The sequence below is a fragment of the Mauremys reevesii genome, linkage group 11, assembly GCF_016161935.1.
Source record: "Mauremys reevesii isolate NIE-2019 linkage group 11, ASM1616193v1, whole genome shotgun sequence".
NCBI classification, from domain to species: domain Eukaryota; kingdom Metazoa; phylum Chordata; order Testudines; family Geoemydidae; genus Mauremys; species Mauremys reevesii.
In genome coordinates, this window is record NC_052633.1 from 69,245,175 (window position 1) to 69,262,293 (window position 17,119).

At 40.1% G+C, this 17,119-nt stretch overlaps 1 protein-coding gene across 7 annotated transcripts in view; it reads right to left on the reverse strand.

The window, feature by feature from the left end:
- The window catches only part of PTPN4 (protein tyrosine phosphatase non-receptor type 4), a 302,113-nt gene that overhangs the window by 197,129 nt on the left and 87,865 nt on the right, over nucleotides 1-17,119 (reverse strand). For all 7 annotated transcript variants that reach the window (XR_005586213.1, XR_005586214.1, XM_039494797.1 and 4 more), the window contains 5 exons: nucleotides 16,691-16,735; nucleotides 16,322-16,374; nucleotides 13,838-13,958; nucleotides 9,400-9,487; nucleotides 7,121-7,209 (listed from right to left, as the gene is read on the reverse strand). Coding sequence is in view for 5 of the 7 variants with exons in the window: in XM_039494797.1 (XP_039350731.1) it covers nucleotides 7,121-7,209; nucleotides 9,400-9,487; nucleotides 13,838-13,958; nucleotides 16,322-16,374; nucleotides 16,691-16,735 (396 nt within the window). In the remaining 2 variants the exon portion in view is untranslated. The remainder of the gene's footprint in view (nucleotides 1-7,120; nucleotides 7,210-9,399; nucleotides 9,488-13,837; nucleotides 13,959-16,321; nucleotides 16,375-16,690; nucleotides 16,736-17,119) is intronic.

Consider the following 17,119-nt stretch of genomic DNA (forward strand, 5'->3'; position numbering starts at 1 on the left):
GGAAGAGCAGAGGAATCAGAAGGAAGAAGAAAGGCAACAGGACTAGAGACAAACCTTCCTTTCACCGCTACACCTTCTCCTGATCACTGTGGAAAATACCAGCCTGTTGCCTGTCGCTCGGACCCATAACCTCAACCTCATTTTCACCTGGACTTCCTTATAGGTCCTCACCTCCAGGCAGTCTCTAAATCTTTCAGATTTTCACATAAGGTCTCTAAGATACAGCCTTTATACATTCCCACAGCTAAGACTTGTCCAAGCTCTCCTCATCTCACATCTCAGTTTCTGCAATATCCCTCTCTCTCACTTAGACAAATGCTAACTTCCCTGCTCATATCTGTTGAGTATTTTAGACACATTAGAAGGCAAAATCAAACTAAACAAGTCTGGATCAGAAATCTTCAGGATGCAAATGATATGAAGTAGGAGTCACAGCAATCTGTGGCTTCAAAGAGAAACATACCTTAATTATCACTTTCATTGTACATACGCAATAATTTACTGGCTAGGCAAGGAGACAGGGACTGGGTATAGGAAGGGGGAGAGATTGGGATTTGGCCAGCAAGCCTGGAAGGGGATACTGGGACTGGCTAGCCAAGGAGAGTGGGACTGGGATGAGATGTCTGAGTAGTGGAAACAGAGACTGGGTAGATAAAGAGAATGGGTCTGGGACAAGGATCCAGGGTTGGGAAAGAGACAGGAATGGGCCAGAGGCAGCTTGGAGGGAGCTGGTCAGAAGAGTGCAGGCCTACTAAAGCACATTCCCCCTCCAGAGCTTGGAATGGAATCCAAAATTCCTGAGTCTGACCATTCTTCTGCTTTCAGTAAATAACTGTGAAAACCACTGGCAAAGTGTCCTATCCTCTTTTAGTGCTAGTCCACACAGAGGATGACAACCTACTACTGCTCTCAGTTACTCCATTAGCTCAAGAGGCAGACGTCTGTGTAGTCGATCTAGAGGCTCAGACTCCGTTGTATCATAATGCATACACATAAGGGAGCTGAATTAAGGTTGTATAAGCAACCTTAGTTATGGTATTTCCTAACTTCTGAGTGCTTGACTTGGTATACTTATTCTTTAAACCTAGTTTTGTGTGTGTAATTATATACTACACTTCAAATCTGAGCACTAATCCAGTTTTTCTTCAGTAGTGATGGCTGGCTATTCTTAAAACGTGGTATGCACAACTGAATCAGGAAGCAATTGGCAGGCATCACAGAAAAGGTCCATCAATATGGAAAGGAGGGGTGTTTGGATGGGGGGGTGGGGGGAAAACATTAGAGATCACAAAGGTGACTGTTAGATGAACAAAAGTTGTTGAAGAGCCATAAGAGAAACTATTGCAGCAGAAAAGTGATTGGCATCCGTGACAATCTCACATGACAATCTCTGCTAACTTTGAAAAATATTGTTCAATCATCTATCCAAACATAAACGAAAAACATTTAATCTGCCCCATTCTCCTAGTGCAATCGTACAATCACAGGAGTGGAAAGGACCTCGAGAGGTCATCTAGTCCAGTCCCCTGCACTCATGGCAGGACTAAGTATTATCTAGACCATCCCTGTCTGTGTAACCTGCTCTTAAAAATCTCAATTGATGGAGGTTACACAACCTCTCTAGGCAATTTATTCCAGTGCTTAACCATCCTGACAGTTAAGAAATTTTTCCTAATGTCCAACCTAAATCTCTCTTGCTGCAATTTAAGCCCATTGCTTCTTGTCCTATCCTCAGAGGTTAAGAACAATTTTTCTCCCTCCTCCTTGTAACAACCTTTTATGTACTTGAAAACTGTTATGTCCTGTCCCAGTCTTCTCTTTTCCAGACTAAACAAACCTAATTTTTTCAATCTTCCCTCATAGGTCATGTTTTCTAAACCTTTAATCATTTTTGTTGCTCTTCTCTGGACTTTCTCCAATCCATCCACTTTTTTTCTGAAATGTGGTGCCCAGAACTGGACACAATGCTCCAGTTGAGGCCTAATCAGCGCTTTGTAGAGTGGAAGAATTACTTCTTGTGTCTTCCTTGCAACACTCCTGCTAACACATCCAAAATGATTTTCGCTTTCTTTGAAATAGTGTTACACTGTTGACTCATATTTAGTTTGCGGTGCACTATGACCCCCAAATCCCTTTCTGCAGTACTTCTTCCTAGGCAGTCATTTCCTATTTTGTATGTGTGTAACTAATTGTTCCTTCCTAAGGGGAGTACTTTGCATTTGTCCTTATTGAATTTCATCCTATTTACTTCAGACCATTTCACCAGTTTGTCCAAATCATTTTGAACTACAGTATAATCCTATCCTCCAAAGCACTTAGCACCCCTCCCAGCTTGGTATCATCCACAAACTTTGTAAGTGTACTCTCTATGCCATTATCTAAACCATTGATGAAGATATTGAACATAACTGGATCCAGACTGATTTCTGCAGGACCCCACTCATTATGTCCTTCCAGCATGACTGTCAACCACTGATAACTACCCTTTGGGAATGGGGTTTGTTTATTAATAAATACTAAAGAAAAAATGTGTGTCACAGGACTTTGTTTACTACTGACTCCAAAAGAAGGATGTTACTTATTGAATCAACACCACCAAAAGTTTTCCTTAAAAAGTAATTTCTTTCACAAGAAAATAAAAAAAGTCTCCCACCCTGAACATGTTAGGCCTACAGAGCTAAAATACCACTCTCTTGGGCCTGGTCTACACTACGACTTTAGGTCAAATTAGCAGTGTTACCTCGATTTAACCCTGGGCCCATCCACACAACAAAGGCCTTTTTTCCGACTTAAAGGGCTCTTTAAATCAATTTCTTTACTGCACCTCCGACGAGGGGATTAGCGCTGAAATCGGCCTTGCAGGGTCGAATTTGGGATAGTGTGGACACAATTTGACGGTATTGGCCTCCAGGAGCTATCCCAGAGTGCTCCATTTGGACCGCTCTGGACAGCGCTCTCAACTCAGATGCTCTGGCCAGGTAGACAGGAAAAGGCCCACGAACTTTTGAATTTCATTTCCTGTTTGGCCAGCATATTTGTAGAGCTCATGCAGAACTCATCAGCATGATATGCATATTGCCGGGGTACATTGCCTGGCCTGTACTTTGAGAGAAGTCTATGACCATGTCCCTCTCATCACTGCGCGGCCGTCACCTCCTCGCCTGATTTTGCGTGAAACAATTGTCTGCTGTTGCTCTGACGGAGGGAGGGGCGACTGACAACATGGCTTACAGGGAATTAAAATGAACAAAAGGGGTGGTTTTGCATCAAGGAGAAACACAAAACTGTCACAAAGAACGGCCCCCTCAAAGATTGAATTCAAAACCCTGGGTTTAGCAGGCCGTTGATTTCACAAAACAAATCGGGTCAATTTCTTGTTTTGATCTATCTATCTTTTACAACTTAGGCTGGCAGCAAACGGTGCAGTACGACTGCAAGCCATCGTCATCTCCTGGGTGCTCGGCAGAAGATGCTGCATTAAGATTGCTAGCCATCATCAACTCCTGGCTGCTTGCCAGAAGACGGTGCAGTTGGACTGCTAGTCATCGTCATCTCCCGGGTGCTCGGCAGAAGATGCTGCATTAAGATTGCTAGCCATCATCAACTCCTGGCTGCTTGCCAGAAGACGGTGCAGTTGGACTGCTAGTCATCGTCATCTCCCGGGTGCTCGGCAGAAGATGCTGCATTAAGATTGCTAGCCATCATCAACTCCTGGCTGCTTGCCAGAAGATGGTGCAGTTGGACTGCTAGTCATCGTCATCTCCTGGGTGCTCGGCAGAAGATGCTGCATTAAGATTGCTAGCCATCATCAACTCCTGGCTGCTTGCCAGAAGACGGTGCAGTTGGACTGCTAGTCATCGTCATCTCCTGGGTGCTCGGCAGAAGATGCTGCATTAAGATTGCTAGCCATCATCAACTCCTGGCTGCTTGCCAGAAGACGGTGCAGTTGGACTGCTAGTCATCGTCATCTCCCGGGTGCTCGGCAGAAGATGCTGCATTAAGATTGCTAGCCATCATCAACTCCTGGCTGCTTGCCAGAAGACGGTGCAGTTGGACTGCTAGTCATCGTCATCTCCCGGGTGCTCGGCAGAAGATGCTGCATTAAGATTGCTAGCCATCATCAACTCCTGGCTGCTTGCCAGAAGATGGTGCAGTTGGACTGCTAGTCATCGTCATCTCCTGGGTGCTCGGCAGAAGATGCTGCATTAAGATTGCTAGCCATCATCAACTCCTGGCTGCTTGCCAGAAGACGGTGCAGTTGGACTGCTAGTCATCGTCATCTCCTGGGTGCTTGGCAGAAGATGGGAATGACCTGGCTGAGTCACTCCCATGTCTGCCCAGGCGACCGACCGATCTCACCGAGGTCGGCTAAAAGAGCACCCAGGAATATGATAACAATGGCTACCAATCGTAATGCACTGTCTACTGCCAAAAGGCAATGAGCTGCTGCTGTGTAGCAATGCAGTCCCACGTCTGCCAGCACCTAGGAGACGTATGGGGATGATGAGCTGAGTATATGAGAGTATGGCATCCGCAAAGGTAACCCAAGAAAAAAGGCGCGAAATGATTGTCTGCCATTGCTTTCACGGAGGGAGGGAAGGAGAGGGGGGCCTGATGACATGTACCCAGAACCACCCACGACACTGTTTTTGCCCCATTTAGGCATTGGGATCTCAACCCAGAATTCCAATGGGCAGCGGCGACTGTGGGAACTGTGGGATAGCTACCCACAGCGCAACACTCCGGAAGTCGACGCTAGCCTTGGTACTGTGGACACAGTCCACCGACTTAATGCACTTAGAGTATTTTGTGTGGGGACACAAAATCGACTATAAAAACGATTTCTAAAAAACCAACTTCTATAAATTTGACCTTATTTCATAATGCAGACATACCCTTGGATTTTTGGTTAGTGATGAGAGGTGGAATTTCACCCTTTGGAAAATTTGGATTTGATTTGTATTTGAGATCAAACATCCTACTTGGAATATGACATTAATATTCATATAATGTCACTTCCAGAAAAATGACTATCACCAAAAGCAGGTTTAGAAATGTTAGTTGTAAAACTAGACTAGTTGGGAATAAATTGTCCAGAGACCGCGATAATTTACTGGATCCATTTCTCTCATACAATAATATATGAATTTATTACATTCTTAATGTACTTATATTCACATCACTCATTATGTAGGGAAGTAACACTATTAGTAGGATGAGAAAATACAAATAAGGAAGAGGGGAGAAACCCCTACTGAATATACATTAGACATAGTGGAGTCAGCCAATGTACATGGCAGAGGGGCATTGTTGGCACATGATGGCATATATCACGTTGGTAGATGTGCAGGTGAACGAGCCCCTGATGGCGTGGCTGATGTGATTAGGTCCTATGATGGTGTCACTTGAATAGATATGTGGACAGAGCTGGCATCGGGCTTTGTTGCAAGGATAGTTTCCTAGGTTAGTGTTTATGTTGTACGGTGTGCGGTTGGTGGCTTGTTCACCTGCACATCTACCAACGTGATATATGCCATCATGTGCCAGCAATGCCCCTCTGCCATGTACATTGGCCAAACCGGACAGTCTCTACGCAAAAGAATAAATGGACACAAATCTGACATGAGGAATCATAACATTCAAAAACCAGTGGGAGAACACTTCAACCTCTCTAACCACTCAGTGACAGAATTGAAGGTGGCAATTTTGCAACAAAAAAACTTCAAAAACAGACTCCAAAGAGAGACTGCTGAACTTGAATTAATATGCAAATTAGACACAATTAACTCAGGCCTAAACAGAGACTGGGAATGGTTGGGTCATTACACTAATTGAATCTATTTCCCTATGTTAAGTTCTCCTCACACCTTCTATGGGTCATCTTAATTATCACTTCAAAAGTTTTTTTTCTCCTGCTGATGATAGCTCATCTCCATTGATTAGACTCTTCGTGTTGTTATGCATACTTCCACCTTTTCATGTTCTCTGTATGTATAAATATCTCCTGTCTGTGTGTTCCATTCTATGCATCCGAAGAAGTGAGCTGTAGCTCACGAAAGCTCATGCTGAAATAAATTTGTTAGTCTCTAAGGTGCCGCAAGTACTCCTGTTCTTATTAAGATAACAATGTCATGTGTTTTTCAATTAGGTTCATGTCTAGTCTTCACTTCCAGTAGGTCTCTACATACAGCCTTGCTTCTTCGATGAAATTATAAGGATTTTTTTTCTTTTCCTCTGAAGCATAAAGCTATGTGGCACAGAGTCAAGATGCCAGGCATGGTGGGGCAAAGGTCTGGATCCAATAGGACATGCGTTCTCAACTTGGGGTTCATTACTACCCTTCTTTTCCCATATTGCTATGTGGAACAGGGCATCCCAGTAGGTACAATTTTGAGCACCTCTGAAATACGGCAATTCTTATGTAAAATTTGGAGTTAAAGGTAACAGGACAGAAAATCTTAAAAATGCAATATATTTAAGGGAAATGATTATTGCATTTTCCTCAACAAATGCTCTTACTTTATCTTCTCCCTAAAGTGAACATGGCTATACCACCTATGGATGGAGAGAAACATACTAACAAACACTCCTCCTTGAATATTCTCAAGTGCTGCACCATGCCAATAATTTACATTTTTAATGCTCAGTATAGCTTAACCACAAAAGAAGAAACAGAAAAAATAGTCATGATAATTTATTATTGATCAAGATTGTAGTTCTAAGTTCTAGTACAAATATTTACACTAAGAATCCAACATAGTCATAACGTTTCTCAGAGAGAAAAGTAATTTTTTAATTTCCATGACACTGACCCTGGCTACACAATCTTATTGAACACTACATAAGTTTCCAAATTCCTGCAGGAAAACTGTGATGAAACTATGTTATGCACTACAAACATTTAACAGTATAGCCTAAAAAGTTTTTAGAAGGAAAGTCCTCATTCATAAAAACATCCACATGCTGTATCCAGTGCACAGTATATGAAGTCACTCACTATACCTGAGGTACAAATATTGAATAATTTTAGGTCGTTTTATCATTACGAAGCTGCTTGTATTAATTTGAAGAACATATTTTGAAATAAACAAAAAAGCATTTGTTGAAAAGTTTTCCTTACCACAGAAAGGTGTTAATTCGTACCCTGTTCTTATAAATTAGTATTCCTCCTGACATCACTCCAATCATAATTTCATTGTTACTTTGATCCTTTAAAAGAGAACAAAACAATAGATTCAAAACAAAACAATTACAATACATATATATTTTATATATGATCATCCACATCCCCCCCTCTCTCTCTCACCCCCCCCCCCCAAATCATATCTTAATTAACCTATTGGGGCAAGTTTTTAATGCAATGAACATTTAATGGTACAGTTCCTATTAACCTGAGCTGAAAATTTACCCCCCCCCCCTTTTTTTTAACCTTCACTATTAGGAAGTACTCCCCTCACAAATGCAATTTATATCTTTCCTTTTCCACCTAACCCTCTGTTCTCACTGCTAAATCTCTGTTCCATGCCCTATTCACTTACCTAGACTACAGTAACTGTCTCCCTCACTCTAATCTATATGCACTCTAGTACACGCAGTGCCAAGCAACTGAAATTATCTTCTTTGCATGTCACTCCAATCCTATGAACCACTACCTTAACTTTCTTCCCCGTTCAACATGGGGTTCCAACTGACCACTTGCAAGACTTTACACAGCACCATCCCTGTTTAAAAAGTGTTCAAATGCTACAATAAGTAATAATTAGTGGAAATAATGTCTAAAAACAAAAATCCAAGATTCTTAGCCGCTATGGCAGGCTCTAAAGGGAAATTGCACATTCCTGCAGTTTGCCTCATAGTCCCGCTATCCTTTTTAGATTATGACACTTTTGATATTGATTTAGTAATTTATACTGAGGTAATCCATTCTCTGGAAGAATGCATCTTTTTTCATTTTTACACAGATACTCCTATTCTTTGTCTTCTAATGGAATTATCTGCTTAAATAGCCTTAAAATAGAAGGTAACTTATTGAAGTAGTTGTAGTCATGAAAACTACCTAAAAGAAATATATTACACAATGTATCCAAACACAGATGACTATGAATCACAGGCTCAGTAAACTGACTTGGTAGTAATCCAACAGTAAACTCAACTAACAACTTATACTACTATGTGAAAGCAAGTTGCAATTTCAGTACTTAGGACACTGTCTACACTACAATCGCTACAGTGGCACGTATGTAGTGCTGCAGCTAAGCGGATATAGCATAGATACTTACTACAGAGAAGAAAATGTTTTTTCTATTGCTATAGTAAATCTATCTCCTTGAAAAGCAGCAGCTAGGTCGAACAAAGAATTCTTACATCATCCTAGCTGCATCTACTGTGAGGGTTAGGTCGACCAAACTATGTCACACACGGCATAAAATTGTTTACATCCCTGAGTGACGTAGCTAGGTCAACCTAAGTTTTAGGTTTGGAGGTGGGAGATCCTAGCACAAATAAGACTATTGCTATTTCAAACCATACTTTGCTAAAAACGTTTCTGCACTCTAGTCATAGCAGGTCCTTCAATTTGATTCTATCAAATGCCTTCTATATCCCAACATGTATATAAGCAAGGATTGGGTGCATCCATGTAATGTAAAAGTTGTAAATACTTGAAATCCTATTTAGCAAGTTTCTTTATGTAGAATTAAGATCAGAAATCAGAACACATGACTTGTTTTTAATAGAAGAATCCATGCTGTTTGAAGATTATAGTTTTAAGTAAAATGTAAATCTGTGTTGGTGGGGCTTCAAGAAACAGATGGGAAATTGTTCCTAGGAATGACCTATTTACAAATGATGCATTTTAACATATTGACAAGAACTGAGATAATGAACTCTTAGATACACACTTCGATATCGGCCATAATCTGCATTGTCCATTTAAAAAGTGTATTATTGCCCTGGTTGCAAAGATGTAACCTTCACAATATTAAATTATACAAAGGTTTATGGAACTTGCAACTTAAGTGAGATAGTAAACGTGAGCACTTCTCATTCAGATTAATAGGCTATTAACTGAAGCCAAATTAAAACATCAGAAGCCAAAACTTCCCTAAATGCCAAAGAGACCTTCAACAAGCACATTTGTCCAGTACAGTTGCAAATAACAGGCACAGCTTGATGTTCACCTTACTTAGCCTCAGACTGAGCATTACATTTGCGTAACTTTAAGCATGAGTAGTCCCAATGAAGTCAAATAAGGGCTACTCAAATTGCTTAAAGTTAGGCCCATGACTGAGTACCCTGCTGAATTAGGGCCTTGAACATTATACTCAAATTATACTAAACTGTTCCTGAAAATATCATGAATCTACTTTTATATTACGGTATGAATTCATTCAAACTTACTCTTGCATAGTGCAATTCAACTCCATAGAGTTCTAAGGTACGTGCTGTATTAAGATAATTGAACTCAGCTTCTGCAGGAGACAAGCCTCTATAATGACAAAGATGGGTTAAATACGAAGCAGCCCAAAAGTATATAAAATATCCAGATCCCTTAGTCAGCTCAAGCAGATTAAAAAAATTCATTACATTAACCCCATTTTTTCTGATAAACCAACTCCCCCTGGACTCCACCATATACACTGATTGTCATGCAGTAACTTTGGTAGCTAGAGATTCAAGCACTGTCCTCACAGATATTTGTTAATTAGTTGATTGGTCTCCACATGCGTACACTCACAATTCTGCCAGTTCTGCCTCCAGACAACAAAAGTGTCATTAAATGAAGTCTGCAAATACATACTCTGCACATATATATGTTTATGTCAAATGGCACAGTGAAAGGTACCTTAAAGGGCCTGAAAACCTTTGAGTTGGCAGTGAAGTCTCTAGAAACTGCTCTTGCAATTAGTACTACATTTTGAATTGAAATAACTTCACTGCAGGGTCCACCCTAGATTTTAATATTTGTACAATAACCGATTTCCAATTGTTTGTTTTTCCTTACTTCCCCAACCTTTTTAATTTGCTAAATGGTTGACTGAAACTGAGCAGTGTAGTCAGTCACTAATTGGCAATTCTGGAAGCTGCTAAAGTCACCAGTATCCCCTATCTGTAATAAATAAATGTGTTAATGGAGTACAACCCCTGTTAAACATTTTAGTGCCTATTTCCTAACATACTAATAGACTCTTTTTAACTGAAGTTTATCAACTGTATATTATTACATAAATTAGGACATTTACTTTCAATTATTTTTTTGTTTCATATCCTTCTGGCTCTGTAGCAGAAAGTCATACAACTGCATATAACTGATAAAATCTGATGAATTGCAAAACTGCTGTATCTACTTCTGAGAGAGAGACAAGGAAATGAGGTAACAACTCTTGTTGGACCAACTTCTGTTGGGTGGAAGGTAAAGGTTTCAAGCTTTGAAGAGCTCTTTCTGGTCCGGGGAAGGTAACTAGAATAGCTGAGATAACTACAAGTTGGGACAAACTATTAAGCATAAGGGGTTAACACATGCTGTAAGACACGACTTAAAATGAAGGGGTCGATTAAGGGTTAGCAGGCCACGAGACGTATTAAAAATTGTTGTAATGAGCCATAAAACTAATCTCTCTGTTGAGTACGTGTTTTTTGTGTCTAGCAGAATTATGAATTTAATTGCCCAAGCTTGCCTTTTGAATGTTTCCATTGAGGACGAGTACTGAAAGGGCTGATATGGAGTGGTCATTTTGTGAGAAGTTTACCCATGGTGATAGTGTTTTTTTGGTTTTTTATCATTTTACTGTGAGAGTTCATTCAAGAGCATAGGGATTGTCTGCTTTCACCAACATTGCTCTTGTTGGGATATTTAACATACTGGATGAGGTACATCACACAGTGATGGGCACGTGCAAGACCCAAGAATCTTGAAAGGTGTGTTGTGGGGGGGCAATGATCATCACAGCCATGGAGATATGTCTGCAGCTTTTGCATCTGTTGTTCTTTTGGCAGGTGCTGTGGGGATCTTGCTTCCGATAAGCTTAACTAGGTTGGAGTGTTCGTTGTAGGCCAGAATAGGGGGTTCGGAAAAGATTTCTTTCAGGATGCAAATATGAGTTGTAATTGTTTGATGATATCCTATATGGGTTCCAGTGTCGGATGGTAAATGACAACTAGGGGTATGCAGTCAGAGTGGTATTTATTTCTGTGTTGAAGCAGATCCTCCCATAGTATTTGAATGGCCTATTACATTATGTGATCTAGTTCTCTGGTGGAGTGTCCTTGTTTAGTGAAGGCGGTTTTAAGTGTGTTTAGCTGTGTATCCCAAACTCTGTCTTCAGAGCAAATTCTGTAGTATCTGAGCACCTCGCCACAGATAACAGATTCTTTTGCATGTCTGAGATGGTTGCTGGATCTGTGGAGTTTGTAAGAGTGATGATCTGTAGGTTTCTTGTATAGAGCTGTTTGGAGGTTGATTGTGGTATCCAGGAAGTTGATGCTGGTGTGGGAGTGTTCTAGAGACAGTTTGATGGGTGGTGGCTGTTGAAGTTGTGGGGAAATCTATCAAGGAATTTAGGTCATCTGTCTAGAGGATGAAAATATCATTGATGTATCTCAGGCATATCACTGGTTTTGTGGTGCATTTTCCCTGAAATTCTTCCTTGAGATGGCCCATGAAGAGGCTGGCATACTGGGGAGCCACCTAGTACCCATGGTTTGGACAAAGTGTTAAATGTGATGGCAGTGATGCTATCATGGTGACGGATGTTGGTGTGTAGGAAGGGGACATCTGTGGTGGCAAGGATGGCATTGTGAGGGAGGCCCTTAATATTGTGGAGTTTTTGGAGGAAGTTGGCAGTGTCTTGGAGGAAGCTGGCCTTTTGCATGGCGAATGGTTCGAGGATGGTTTCTATGAGTCCTGATATTTCTTCCGTGAAAGTGTCATGGCCAGATATGATGGGTCTGTCTGGGTTCCCTTTTTTGTGCATTTTGGGAATCATGTAGACAGTTATTGGGGTGGGAGAGCAGGGGTTGATGAGGTTGTAGAGTTTTTCTTGGAGTTGCCTGGGGAAGGAGTTGATGGTATCTTTAAATTCCTGTGTGAATTGTGATATGGGGCCTTCTTTGAGATTTTTATGCTAGGTGGTGTCAGAGAGTCGTCTGTTGGCCTCATTGATGTAGTCATCATGATTAACGACTATGATGGTGCCTCCTTTATCTACTGGTTTGTTCACTATTTGATGGTTGGATTTCAGGCACTGTACAGCAATCCTCTGGATGGTACAGAGATTGTGTGGATATAATATTTGTTGGGGAGTTCAGTCAATTTTTCTCCAAAAGTAATCAATGTAATGATCAAGTACACTTCTACCCCTATATAACGCTGTCCAAGGGAGCCAAAAAATCTTACTGCATTATAGGTGAAACCATGTTATATCAAACTTGCTTTGATCCCCTGGAGTGTGCAGCAGCCCTGCCCCCCCGGAGCACTGCTTTACCACGTTATATTCAAATTCGTGTTATATAGGGTCACGTTATATCAGGGTAGAGGTGTATGTGGTTTCTTCTGCTGTGTGTGTCTGTGTGCAGTCAGATGATTACTTTTTCTTATGATTGTCAACGGAAGTGTGGTAGTTGTGGGTGTTGTTGTCTTTGTTGTGAAAGAATTCCTTGAGGAAGAGTTGTCAAAAGAATTCTTCTCATTCTCCACATGTTAGTATGGTATTAGGTTCTGTGGTGGGGCAGAAATTCAGTCACTTGGAGAGTACAGATACTACCGTATAGATTAGAAGTAGTCTTGATAGGTTGATGATTGGGGTGTTGGAGTGTTGTTTAATGTCCACGTGATAGGTTATGGTATCTTGGTTTCTCCCAGAGGTTGTGTTGTCAGTTGTGAAGTTAAAATAAATTTGTTAGTCTTTAAGGTGCCACAAGTACTCCTGTTCTTTTTGCGGATACAGACTAACACGGCTGCTACTCTGAAAGTTGTGAAGTTGTTATAGTTGGTTCCACTCTTTGTTTTTGTGTTGTTGGCTGTTGTCAGAGTTTGTTTCCTGGGGTTTCCTGATTTTTTTCTTCCAGTGCATGGGAGCATGTGATTTCTTGTTTGAAGTGGTCCCTTCTGGAATACGTAAAGTTCAGGAGATGGTTTCTCAGTTTTTCTGACATTTTTCTGCAGCATTTTTCTGGTGAATCCTTTTGAAATTTTGTTTTGTTTGTTGAATCTGCTCAGGAAGTGAATGTCGCTGTTCAGTCTGGCTTCCTCCTTCTCTATGTTGTGAAAGTTCCATTTTAAATGGCAAAATTTGATATCTTCCATAGTTATTTGCAGTTTTATTGTAGCCATCTTGGTCCCAGGATATGAGCGAGACAAGATAGTTGACAGAGTATCTTTTATTGGACCAACTTCAGTTGGTGGAGGTACAAGCTTTTGAAGTTCACAAAGCTCCTCTTTAATATACTTCTAAACACACACACACACACACACACACACTCTTCTACAGTAATTCCCTGTTGCTGGTAAAGGCAATGTACACAGAAACCTTATGCAGGCAGATTATGAATGACTGAAGACTTTTCTTAAAGAAACCAAAATTTCCTATAAAAATTCACACACTACTATAGAAATGAAGTCTCATATATATCCTTTCTTCAAATTAATTTAAAGATTAGCACTCATTCTGAATCTTCCCTCTTCTTCAAACTGCAGCAATACTTTATATAAAGACATATAAAAATACTGCAGAGTAAAAATTCACCTGTTAAGTTTATTCAGGCAATATTTCTACAAAGGCACAGCACCTGTAGACAGTGATATTACAAAATAAGAATAATTTTTTCTGTAAATTCTTACATATGCTGATGATGTAATTTTGCTATTTCTTTTTCAAAGTCTTGAGGCTGGCTAGGGATGAAAGAGTAGTCTGAGAGGTAGCCTGGCAAGTTTTCTGAATGGTTGTAGTCTCCCAATTCGGCTAAGAGAAAGATTATTACTTGTTTAGTGCAAACAACATATTCAGCATTGTACAATACCCGAAGTTTAACACAGTCCTGGCCACAAACACCTTATGATCTAGAACAGACAAAGAAGACAGAAGTTTCAATTCACCTTGTTTCTTTAACATGAGTTATAAGCTCAGTCGGTATCACAGAAGTTTTTTAAAAGGACTTGAATGACAAAAAGGTGCTGGCTTGGCAAAATGGTTTATGAAATGTTCATGTTATAATGTACTTAACTTACTTACCACCTATATAATGATTAATCCTAAATAAACAGAATTTTGTTGCTCTCGGATATTTCTGTAATCAAATACCGTTTGTGTATGTCCATGTTTTCATTTCATTATGAGGACCGCTTCCCTCCACCCCCCATTGGCCCAGAGCGGCGAACCGTGGCCAGTGGGAGCCGCGATCAGCCGAACCAGCAGATGCGGTAGGAAACAAACCACCCCAACTCGCCAGGGGGCTTACCCTTGCGGGCCGCGGGCCAAAGGTTGCTGATCCCTGCATTAAACAATGTTTTTACACCCCTGAATAAAAACTGAGTAACTCCCCACTTAACATCCTCTCGCTTAACGTTGTTTCAATGTTAGGTCCCTGCTCCATTACAGAATGTGCTCGTTTAAAGTTGTGCAATGCTCCCCTATAATGTCGTTTGGCCACCTGCTTTGTCCACGGCTGGCAGCCCCCCTATCAGCTCCCCTACACCCCTTCCCAGCGCCTCCCGGCAGACCCTGCACATCAGCACCTTCCCCCTGCTTCCCCCACCTCCTGCCCGTGGCAATCAGCTGTCTTGTGGCGTTCAGGAGGCTGGAGGGAGGAGTGAGGATGCAGTGCCCAGCCTCCCCGCTCCCTTCCCTGCCTGCGGCAATCAGCTGGTTTGCAGCATTCAGGAGTTGGGGGGGGAGGAGCGTCCACGCTCCTCCTCCCCCCCCCCCAGCCTCCTGAATGCTGCAAGACAGCTGATTGCTGTGGGCAGGAGACAGGGGAAGCAGGGGGAAGGTGCTGGTACACGGGGTCCACCAGCAGGTGGGAGGCACGGGGTGGGGGAGCTGATAGGGGGGGCTGCCAGCCAGTTAAATACCTGTATTAAATTGCTTGTTTAAAATGTATATAATGCCTTTTGTCTGGCAAAAACAAGTTTCCCTGGAACCTAACGCCTCCCCCACCCCCCATTTACATTAATTCTTATGGGGAAATTGGATTCGCTTAACATCGTTTCACTTTAAGTCACATTTTTCAGGAACATAACTACAATGTTAATTGCAGAGTTACTGTACATATTTTCTATTTTTTAAAAAATTATTTTCACTTGACTTATTTCATTGTCATGATTTATATGGTACGATCTTTTCTAAGGTATGTATTTTAATAATTTTGACAGCATTCTTGTACTATATATTTTATTTCAACCAGAAGCCCAGCCTCTTTTAAGAGCAACTCATATGAGAAGCCATTTAAGTACAAAGCTAACTTGGCTGGACACATAATTGGGCCAAATATTCCTGCAAGTTTCACTACTAATCTAAGCTATATACTTTGTGTGTCATAAAATAGGCTTAGCTTTGTACTTTTCACAAACACTTTAATGGAACGTTTGCCTGACAGGAGTACTGCAAAAAATACCACATATAAGTATCTAAAACAGCAGAAAAGCACAAGGGTCAGAATTAAGGTAACTTTAAAATCTTGATTGTTGTCATATCCTGATTTTCAAATACTTAAATACGCATCATGATAGTTTTCCATATAATTGCCCAGGTTTTATAAAAGAAAGAGAAAAAAAGGAAGGACCTAAAACTTCACTATCCAAGACTTTACAGCTCTGCTATCTTGTTTAAAATTGGCAACTGTGTTTATAAGTTATGTAAACTGGAACTATTCGGCTAGACACTCCCAGAACTCCCAGTTCCATACACTTTTGGATGTTCACACTAAGAAGTATCTAAACCTAAAAACAGCTTTAGTCTCATTATTGAGGAAGTAACCTATTACATTTTAGAGCATATAGAGATTTACAAAAAGCATTACTATATCTTTAGACATTAGTATAAAGAGGAAATGGAAAGTTGGGAGCTTACTAGTAAAACAATTTCATGACCACTTCAGTGAAAATACCATGAAATGCATGAAAGAAGGTTTACCTTTCCTCACTGATGGAAAAATACCACTGTTTTTGTACAGATTTAGGTACATCTCATCACACAAATCCATTTGTGTATGCTTATTACTATTCATTAACTTATGGTAATTTAGCTGATCATTGGAAAACCAGAAAAATAGAAGGCATAATTTGAAATAATCTATGTACTCATACTTAGTTAGTAATTATACTTACATTGAACAGCATAGGAAGCCAAAAGAGCAGCAGTATTATAAGGACAGGGCAATCTATAATTTGAAAAAAAAAAAAAAAAAAGGAATACACCTGGTGTGAATTACGATCAGTTTGAAAATCTTCTAATTCATTTATTTACCAAACTGCTATGAACAGTAAAGCACAAGTTTTTCACAGACGTTTTTATTACAAGTATTTCCATTTAAGTACTCTAAAAGAAACTATTATATCAGTTCTTCAGCAAATATTATATAGCTCATAATCTTTATGTAAAATTATTCATTGCTAAAAATTAAATAATGTATCTTTTAATCTCTGAAAACTGGTCATACATTATATATATTGGTCAGCATAATAAAAGAGGCTTACCTTCCAGTAAGAATGTCTTGTTTAATTTGCAAAAAATATTGGTACCTTAAAAAAACAAAAATACTACAATGGGTTAAAGAAATGTGATTGTATTTTTAGACAGAAATGTCTTCCTAAATTTAACATAAAGCTGAAATATTTGATATCACTTTTGGGTCTATTGCGTTAGAAACATTTAACCAGATATAATTATTTCTTAAGCTTTGAGAGGTAGATATTAATGTGAGATGGCAATTAAAGTTATGTATATACCCATAAATTTAAATTATCTACTTCTGTAGAACATCCAATTTTACGTTACATTTCATGAAGACATCACAATTAATATTCAAATTTCACCTAAAGGTGGAAACAATGGAAAAAAGAGGAAATGGCTACCTTGTGAAAAATAAAATAGAGAAAGCAAAACTATCAAACTTTAGTGCCACA